General features: G+C 48.5%; 1 protein-coding gene across 4 annotated transcripts in view; it reads left to right on the top strand.

Annotated features, from left to right (window-relative positions):
• The window catches only part of Arhgap22 (Rho GTPase activating protein 22), a 155,032-nt gene that overhangs the window by 72,945 nt on the left and 71,779 nt on the right, over positions 1-10,308 (top strand). For all 4 annotated transcript variants that reach the window (XR_007591395.1, XM_050140736.1, XM_050140738.1 and 1 more), the window contains exon 3: positions 5,908-5,995. Coding sequence is in view for 3 of the 4 variants with exons in the window: in XM_050140736.1 (XP_049996693.1) it covers positions 5,908-5,995 (88 nt within the window). In the remaining variant the exon portion in view is untranslated. The remainder of the gene's footprint in view (positions 1-5,907; positions 5,996-10,308) is intronic.

Genomic DNA, 10,308 nt, shown 5'->3' with positions numbered 1-10,308 from the left:
AAAAAAAAAAAAAAAAAAAAAAAAAAAAAAAAAAAAAAAAAAAAAACGAAAAAAAAAAAGTCTAGAGACTGGGTACCTTTCTCATTTTTATCAAATACTATTTTCCTGCCAACTGATTGTCTCTGTTTCTTTCAGCCTTTATATATCTTTTAAAATTTATTTTTATTTTATATGTATTAGTGTTTTGCCTGCATGTATGTCTTGTGAGGTGTCAGATCCCTGGAACTGGAGTTACAGAGAGTTGTGAGCTGCCATATGGGTGCTGGAAATTGAATCCAGGTCCTGTGGAAGAGCCGCCAGTGCTCTTAACCACTGAGCCATCTCTGCAGCCCTGTGACTTTGTTTTATTTAACCTACACTATTGAAGGTCATTTCCACTAAATTTAGAATGTGAGGTTGGTTGCCTTGTTGTTGTTGCTTTACTATAGTTGCGCATGTATAGAAATACACGTTGCTAGGCTGGCTCATCGCTTGCACTGTTCTGGTGAGAAGTCTACCGTCATCCTCCTTCTTGCTCCTCTGAACACACAATATCTTCTACTGGCTCCTGTTAGTGGTTCCTTTTCATAATTGTCTTTGAGCCTTTTGACTCTGATGTGTACATTTCAGTTCCGCTTGTTTCTTATACTTGAGGCTTATTGGAGTCCATGAATCTGAGGGTTTGTTTCTGACCATTTCTCTAAACATTTTTCAGTCTTCCCCCTTCTGTAAAGGTGATTACATAATCTGATCTCGTGAAATCGGCCTACATCTCGCTGACACGCTGCCGTAACCCAGGCTGGCCTGGGTCGCGGGTGACCTTGACTTTCTAACCTTCTTGCCTTCACCCCCAAAGGGCTGTAATTACAGGCATGCACCATCACAGTTAGTGTTAAGAAGTGATGCTAACTTAGCCTTGAGGGTCAAACCGAGGGCCTTGAGCATGCTAGGCAAGCATTCTGTCAACTCAGTTTAATTCCCAGCCCTTCTGCCCATTTTTAAAAATTATCTTTTCTCTCTGGAAACTGGAAAGATGGCTCAGAGGTTAAGAGCACTGGCTGCTCGCCCAGAGGTCCTGAGTTCAATTCCCAGCAACCAATTGGTGGCTCACAGCCATGTAGAATGAGATCTGGTGCCTTCTTCTGGCCTGCAGGCATTCACGGAGGCAGAACACTGTATACATAATAAATAAACAAATCTTTTTTTTTAATTATCTTTTTTCCGGGATCCTGTTTCCAAGCTCTCTAAGTATGTTTTCCTCTGGAGAGCTGAATTATGGATAATCCTCCCAGCTGGGTCTGTCACTCACACACTCCTTTGTGCCTCGGGAGGTGGGTGTGTTTTACAGCTTTCCTTGAGTATGCCAACTTGAAAACCTACCTCTGGTCTTCTTCAAGCTTTCAGGTTTCTGGACTTAACTGTCTCCTTATAAAGCCGCAGACTATCCAACGACTCTGCTTCCAAATTCCTGCCCTACAGAAGCTGTCTGACAAAATAGTACCATAGTTTCAGGCTACTAAGTTTTAGGTGTATTGGATAGCAGAAGATAACCAACATGCACAGAAGCTGGTACAGGGGACTTTCTGCATTCAGACAACCCCTGCACCCCAAGTTATTCACTGTGAGGTTTAGGTGCATGGGATGGGCTGAAGCTAGTCACTGAATCGCTGTTCTTCAGCCTAAGGAGCTTCAGAGGTTTGCATTTAATGTCATATAGATGATGGATTTTTATTGCTTGTTTGCTTTACGGCAGGGCCTTTCTGTTTATTCCTGACTGTCCTGGAACTCACTATGTAGACCCGGCTGACCTTGAACTAACAGATCTCTGCCTGCCTCTGCCCCCCAAATTCTGGTCTAAAAGGCGTGCACCATCACTGTCCGGGTAGATGATGGATCTTTAAGTAAGCGTTTTAATTTGCTGCTGTCTTTGAAATATACTCCCTCCCAAAAGCCCCTCAGCTGGGCTTGTCCTACCCATTTCCCAGAGCTCTGTTCTCTGTATGCAGTTTCTAGAATTTGGTAACTGGGGGAGCTGATGCAGGCGCTATGGTGGAGACAGCAACAGTCCTGGCTGTGGGGCCTTGCTGAAGACAGACAGAATGCTGTGTTCTTAGCTCATGAGTCATCTATACCAATAAACTCTGGAGGCCAGAGCTAGAGATGAGCGAAGTCAGCTGTAACTCCTGGGGATAAGCTCAGACACGCAGGCTGAGCAGATGTACCAATGGCCAGTGCCCATGGGTTCAGTCCCGGGGAAAGGAGGAAGGGCCTTAGAGCTGTGTGCTCTCACTGTGTGCCCACAGACTTTCATCAGACTGTGCCACTGTAGCACAGACTATGAGCTTGGCCCCTTCCAGAATCAAAGGGTCTGGGCCTGGCCCCACACCCTTAAAAGAAAGCCAGTAGGACCCTGCGGATGCTTATTTTGAACACTCCCCTCAAGACAATCCCAGGGCCTGTTTGGTTGGGGCATTGTTTGAGAGTTAGAAGCAGCTACTCATTGGCCACGTGACCTGCATGTTCAGGGCTCAGGATTACAAACAAAGCCCCCTCTCTGGAGCAGATCACGAGCGATCGCCGTGTCATGATGGCTCCATGGAGTCAATGCTACCGTTCCACAGGAGAGCAAATTTAGGTGAAGACTTTCAGAGGGAAAGCACCAACCCTTGACTGCTGTAGGCCAGCAGGTCTCAAATCATATGCCTGGGGCCACCAACATCAGAAAATTAAGCAGAAATACACATTCGGCTGCTTTCTCCAGAACTGTGGAATTTGAAAGTCCAGGGTGGAGTCCTGTGCTCCCCTGAACAGACAGACCCATGATCAATTCATTCGTCCCAGGCCCACAGTTAAATCAGCTGTAGCAAAAACAAAGGGAAGAACTCAGCTCCCGTGTGCATCTTTTCTCACCTGGCTTCACTGACTGTGCCCTGTCCTCCGAGGTGATGGCCTTGTGGCAAACACTGTAGTGAATCTCTTCCCGACTCCACGCTCAGTGACAGCATGAAACTGGCCATGAAGGAAAGAGACCTGTGTTCTACAGAGGATGCCAAACATGGAAACTGACGGCTTTGGTTTTCTTACTGGAGAACCCCAGAAGCCCAGACCTCTGTGTTCCAACAAGCTCTGGGGTCGCTTGTGTGGCAAGCTCAGGTTTGTATGGAAGTTTGGTGGACTCCTAACAAGTACTTTCACTACAGTGTTACACACATCACACTACCCAATCAGGAGCTAACACACATCACACTACCCAATCAGGAGCTAACACACATCACACTACCCAATCAGGAGAGCAGGCTTCTTGGGACCACACCCTGTCCCACCTAATCCCAATACCCTCAGATCAAAGCTTTGCTTCCGACTTTTGAGAAGGTTGGGGGTTCAGTATTGGGTGAAGCCCCAGGTTGGTATCAAGCCCTTGCAGTGATGGGGCCACACAGGGATTCCCACAGTGACTTCTTAGAAGCAAGCTGAGCTGGTGGGAAGCTACTGTCACAAAAATGGAGAGCAGGGTGGGCAGGTGGGACCTCATATCCCCGCTGACCCTCGCTAACCGCAGAGACATCAGGAGCCTGCACTTTGCCTCCCCCACCTCTGTCCTCTGGTGCAAGAGACGGCAATAGCGGAACCTGCCCCGCGGGACTTCTAGATCAAATTCAATCATGTAGGTTTAAAAGCCAGGAACAGAGCACCAGTTCCCACAACAGACGCTATTTCTGCCTTTTCCCTTTCGCCTCCTAGAAAGTCATGTCAGTGAAGATAGATATTGTGTGGACGACAGTCGTTGAGGCAGAGGGAAAACACGCAGCAAAGCTTCCGTCAGTTGGTTATGGAAGCAGCAAGTGCCGGGACTCAGTGATGAGTCTCGTGCACGCCCTCTAATGAGCGCGTTCCCACGTCCTGGGGCTGCTGTCCTAATTTATTCCCTGTAGTTCCAGGTTCCCTAGCAAGAGCACAACCAGTAATTCAGTTACAGCAATTACCAGCTGGGTCCCTGGCTTATTGCTATAATTTCCCCAGAGCAAGCATCTGTGGGTGCAGATACCGCCTGGAGGTTGCTTATATGACAAGAGGCATTTCCATACGTCCCCGAAGCACAGATGCCAGCAGACATAAGGCTCCCGTTACCCTGCTGTGGTCAGGGTCTGCCAGAAAAGGCCCGAGTCAGCTGTAGGCTAATGCTTCACTTTCTGTCCCACCCCACCCCACCCCCGGCTTCCTTATCTGCGCAACAGGACTAAGGTGGGGTCTTTGTGAGGACTACAATGTTACTGGCCCAGGAGGAGAATGTCTGCTGGCAGGCAGAGGAGTGGGGCTGGGAAGTGATGAAGCAGACCCTGACCTTTTCAACTAGTCAAATGCAGACTCCTGGATGATGTGGAACCATAATGCAGATATTTATTTAGTTACACAGTTCTTAGCTCAGCGGCGTGGTGCACACCTTGAACTGTGGCACTCAAGAGACAGAGGCAGATGGGCCTCTATGAATTCAAGGTTAACCTAGTCTAAATAGTGAGTTCCACATCCGCTAGGGTTACATGGTAAGACCATGTCTCAAAACAAATCACACACACAGCTGTTCTCACTGTGTGCCAGAACCCACGCTAAGGACATCTTGGGTATTAATTCATGTATGGTCAGAACAGCTCTACAAGAAGCTAGTATAAGTCCCAACGCCCAGATAAAGAAACCGTGGTACAGAGAAATGATACAGCTTATCTGCAGTTGAGCTAGGATTTGAACCTGGAGAGCCGACTACAGGAATGGAGTTGAGAATGGTTTTCCATAGAGAGGATAGAAGTGTGTGTAGTCTAAGCTAAGCAAAGCTGCATGCATGACTTGAAGGAACTCTTCCAGAGAGTAAAGAGGGCTCGGGCTAGCCTGTGGGTGAGGGAGGCAACACCGCATCTCTTTGGGGAAAACTTACCAAGCAGGAATCTGACTTGTGGAACTCTCCTGAGGAGTGAGGGTCCATGCCCCTTTATACAGAGCTTCAGAAAGAGCATCTAAGAGTTCCTGGAGCCAATATACTGTGGATTCCAAGGGACAACTGTTCTTGCCTATGACAGAGGGATGGCACTGTCTAGGTTGGTGACTTTGTACATGTTGTTGACTCCTATTCTGTAGAAGTAAAACCTCGGGCTGAAAATGCAGCTGGATGAGAGAGCATGTGCCTAGAATATGAGAGGTCCTGGGTTCGATCCCCAGCACTGCAATAGAAACCTCTTAATAACTAATTGAACTGGACATGGTGACACATGCCTTTAATCCCAGCACTCCAGAGTCAAAGGCAGGTTGATCTCTTGAAGCCAACCTCGTCTACAGAGTGGCTTCCAGGACAGTCAGAGATACACAGAAAAACCCTGTCTCAAAAAAAACCCTAAAATAATAATAACAATAGCAACAATGATAAATTGAATGCATTAATAAAACCAAGAGGAATGAATGAAATCACATCCTGCCTGGCCATGGCAGATTGTATTCATGCAGCTGTGTGATGCTGTCTGTTGCCAATATCATCTCCAGAGCTCTGGAGCTCGAGCCTCCCCCCCCCCTCTTTCTCTCTCTTCTCTCTCTTCTCTCTCTCTCCACACCTTTGCTCCTATTGGTTCAGCAGACCACTGTGAGCCTTTGGAAGGGGGAGGTGAGGAATGGAGACAGCCCGGTAGTCCTCTTGGCCTCAGCGTTGCTTTGCCTTGTCTTGCACTGGAAAGCGCCTCCCACCCTCCAACTGTGTGCTCAGATTGTGGGTTTGGGGTGTCCTCGGTGCCTGGTCCCCTGCCACAGAAAAGAAGCATGCATTTCTTCCTGGTACCCAACCTGCCTTACCAGGTGGAGGACTGAACCCCGTCCTAGCAACGCCCTCCACTCCGAAGAGCCCTGTCCCAGACTTCTCAGCTTTCCTGTTTCTGTTTGTCTCCATTTCAGGGATTTATTTCTCTACAAGGGACACAAGTGACCGAACTTCTTCCAGACCCTGAGGATCCGGGGAGACACCTGTTTGAGATCACTCCAGGTAGGCCCAGGGGGCTGTTGTGTGCTGAGGGGGTCCTGGTGGCCCCATGGGGGCATGACTGTGCTCCTGCCCCCACAATCCTAATTCTTGCAGGAAGACTGCAAGAAAAAGTACCCTAGCTAAGGCAGAAACTTGGGCCAAAAGCTAGAAAAACTCGGGGAAGAAATAAGAAAAGCCAATCTGTTGTTTGGATAATTAGTTCTTGGATAAGAGAAAATGAGCCTTTGATACAGTTCCTCGTGCCGTGGTGACGCCCATCCATAGAATTATTTTTGTTACTCCTTCATAACTGTAATCTTGCTACTTTTATGAATTGTAATGTAAATATCTGATATGCAGACCAGCTGATATGTGACTCCCAAAGGGGTCACAACCCACAGGTTGAGAACTGCCTTAGGGTGAAGACATAAACATTCACATGGAAATAGGATCACAGTCCATTGTTAACCGATTCAGAAGACCACCATAGGCTTATTATGCATCTCAAAGCTGAATTATAGGATGGCAGGAGGGACACAGTTCCCCACAGACCCATTGTCCTGTTAGCAGTGACAAAACAGGTTTTTGCAGTTCCAGGTTGTTCAGTGTGGTCCTTACTGAGCTACGTATGGTCTGTCAGGTGACCCGCTGTCACAATAGGGCCCATTTCCCTTGACCTCCACCAGAATCAGAACCTGAGACAGCATCTGGGCAGTGTTTTCTAGAGGTTGTCCCCCAAAGCATGAGGAAGGACACAGGGAAGGACCAGGAGGTGCTAGACAACGCGCTGATGTACTGACACCCAGCTCTGTCTCACTGGGGCAGGTTGAGCCTCGAAGGGACGTTGCCGGGTAATGGGTGGCTGGAGGCATTCCCACCAACTTCCACCAGCCAGCCACTGAAAGAGACGCCCTTTGGGCTTAACCCTGGCATTTTGGGCTTGTCTCATGTACGGACTGAAATGTTTGTGGACAGAGGGCTTTGAGAACAGTTGCAGATACTTGAAAGAGACACTCTTGATCGCAAGAGTGTTTGCAGGGGTGCGGATGTGAACAAGACTCCTGGGAAGCCCGGAGTGTTTGGGAAACTCCATGGGGGGATTGTGAGGTGGTAAATTTATAGTCAGAGAGGTGTAGTAGACACCCCCAGACACCATGAGGAAATGACCTGGCTCTTGCTTTCTACCAGGAGGTAAAATGAGCCCAGGCTGAGAAATCTGCAGGCCACTATCCTGGGGATTCTGGGAAAATAGGCAAAGTGAAAATAGAAATATATACTTCTCAGCTGGAGTTGTGGCACATGATTTTTTTTTTTTCAATTTTTGGTTTTTTGAGACAGGGTTTCTCTTTCTAACAGCTATGGCTCTCCTGGAATCCACTCTGTTGACCAGGCTGGCCTTGAACTCCTCAGGATCCACCTGTTTCTCTGTTTCTGCTTCCTGAGTGCTGGGATTAAAGGGATGTACCACCACCGCCCAACTTGGGAGTGGACATTTATGTGAGCCATTGTTCTGCCTTTCACAATACTCAAAAAGCCCCTCTGTGACAGTGGGCTTGTTTAGGGGAGATGGGAGAGAAGAGCAGCGTGCGCCATGGCACACAGTAGTAGCACTGAAGGGGTACCTGACTCTGTTCTCTGTTGCTGTACCCACAGATTGGGAGATTTTATAAAGACGAAAAATGAGTTGTCAAGATGCCTCAGTGGATAGAAGGGCTTGTGGGCAGGCCTGGTGACCCGAGGGCCACCTTGAGATCTCACAAGGTTACAGGAGAGAATTGACTCTGAAGAGGTGTGCTCTGACCTCCACGCATATGTATACATGTCATGGCGTGTTCATGCCTGAGTTCACACACACACACACACACACACACACACACACACATTTTAGCTAATAAAAATCCGTTTAGATCATGGTTCTGAGGAGCAGGAGCTTGACGTTCAAGAGATCTTCTCACACGCACGTTTGGGGGCTTGGTCTCAGGAGGGAAAGCTCAAGGACCCCCTTTTCCCAGCACAGAAGCTGACTGGCTGAGCACAGACTCACGTGACTCCCAGAACTGCCCATAGCTGTTCTACTGCCTCTGTCACACGGCCCCTTTGGAGACCCCAGGTAGAAGCAGGGACGTGCTAAGGCCACTCGGGAGAGGCAGAAGAGGTGGGTAAGGGGCCGCTCCGGCTCCGAGGGCTGCACAACCGTGTGCAGAGAGAATTCAGCACTAGAGCTGGGAGGGGCCCTGGGGTAGCTCACCCCCTCCACCCTCTTTCCAGGGGTTCTGAAAATCTACCAACCTGAGCCCAAGGGTCTCAGGACGTTCTGACAACAGCTGGAAATACTCTACTCCCTTTATCACCCATGAAAATGTGGCAGCCCAGAGATGCTAGGTGAACCAATCTGAGGTCACACAGCTGGCCCAAGGGGAACCTGGACCTCCTAGGTCAGCCTGCCCTAGGCTAAGCTCTATGTGACCAAGTTCCCAACAGAGCACTGGGCCTTATTGTGAATAGAAAAGGAACAATTATGATGGTAATAAGGGTGGGCCCCAGAATGACAATAAGTACTGTAATCTCAGCTACCACAAAGCTGAGGCAGGAGAATTACAGTTTTGAGGCCAGCATGGACAAGAAAGGAAAGAGTAAAAGAAGGGGGAGTGAGTAACCCCACCTTAAACCACAACAGCAACCAGGAGCTCAATGAGCCTTCTCACTCAAGACTCAGTAGCCCCTGGTATGTCCCTGATCTTGAGCTGGTGTCCAGGTCCCCTGGAGAGGGCAGGGCACAACCCCTGCCCTGAAAGAATCAGAGGGAATTGCCATCATGAGCTGAAGACAATGTAAATAGCGTACTTACTAGGTGGAGGCCAGTTACCTGAGCAGGAAGTTAGAGACAGGAAGTGTGGTTGCTAGGGTCCATGTTGGTATCTCCCAGCATTGAAGTGGATGAACAAAAGACTGGATAGGACAGGGGTTGTCCGTTGTGTAATGTTTTACTCTCTTTGCTTTGGGGGGGCACCAGCAAGCTCCCAAATAACCACACATGGAGGCTTATTCTTAGTTATGAATGCCCAGCTTTAGCTTGGCTTGTTTCTAGCCAGCTTGTCTTATTCTAAATTATCCCGTCTACTTTTTGCCTCTGGGCTTTTATCTTTCTCTGTTTCTGTATACCTGACTTTACTCCTGTCTCCATGGCTTGCTGTGCAGCTGAGTGGCTGGCCCCTGCTGTCCTCCTCCTCTTTTTCCTCCCAAATGTCTCCTTCTGTTTATACTCCCTGCCTGCCAGCCCCGCCTATCCTTTCCCCTGCTCTTGGCCGTTCAGCTTTTTATTAGACCATCAGGTGTTTTAGACAGGCAAAGAATCACAGCTTCACAGAGTTAAGCAAATGCAGCGTAAACAAAAGTCACACACCTTAAAATAATTTTCCGCAACAGTGGTCTCTACAGGTAGGGCTTGCCGACCATTCTGAGGGTGCCCGCGTGACGGGTCTCGGGCACAGAAAACTGAAAAGAACAAAAAGACACCTAACAGAGAAGCCTGGTTCCGTGCCTCTGGAACCAATGGCAGGACAGGAGGAGAAAGGAAGGACTGGTTGACAATGTTCTGTCACAGAACGCTGACAGAACAGGACCCTGAAACCGTTCCTCATTCTCCATGGGGGACCCTCACCCTCTAAGAAGGAAAGTTTAACAGCCCTGGGATATGTGATCATTCTTAGCAAGATTATACATCGCATCATCTGCTTAAGTTTAATTCATAGATCCTGTTGTGGCCTTCGACCCTATAGAAAGTGACAAGTGTGTAACAAAAATTAAATGAGGGGGAAAAAAAACAATGCTTCTAGCGCCATCTAGTGGAGGAACCTGCCTATGCTAAAATCACTGTGCTGACTTCTCCAAGGAGCCCCTTCCTCTGGGCTTCACCTCTGGTGACAAAGAGCCTGAGAACCACGGATGCAGCCACTGAGCAAAGCATAGGAGGACAGTGTCACTGGGGGCATGAGTGTCAGCCGGACTTTTCTTGTCCAACTGTGGTTCATGGCTCCATGGCTCCCTACTCAGTATACAGAGCATGCAGGTGACTGGTTACTGAATTCGACTGAAAAGCAAGGTTTCCAGCACTTTGTGTCTTCTTTGGATTGCCTATTACGTAGCTAGCTTTTGTGTGTTGTGGGGGTGTATATGTGATGTGGGGTGTTCAACAATGAATGCTTCTGACTGGCAGGCAGTTGGTCCCCACGCATCCTCCTGCCTTATGGTTTTGTCCCAGCATCAAAGTTGTCTCCAAACTAGGCACCACTCCTCGGAAAGGCACTGGTTCTAACCTAGAAATGGCTGTATTA

The sequence above is a fragment of the Alexandromys fortis genome, unplaced genomic scaffold (genome assembly GCF_014885135.2).
Source record: "Alexandromys fortis isolate MF-2015 unplaced genomic scaffold, M_Fortis_MF-2015_v1.1 scaffold_46, whole genome shotgun sequence".
Lineage (NCBI taxonomy): Eukaryota > Metazoa > Chordata > Mammalia > Rodentia > Cricetidae > Alexandromys > Alexandromys fortis.
This window is presented reverse-complemented; position numbering and strand designations above follow the sequence as displayed.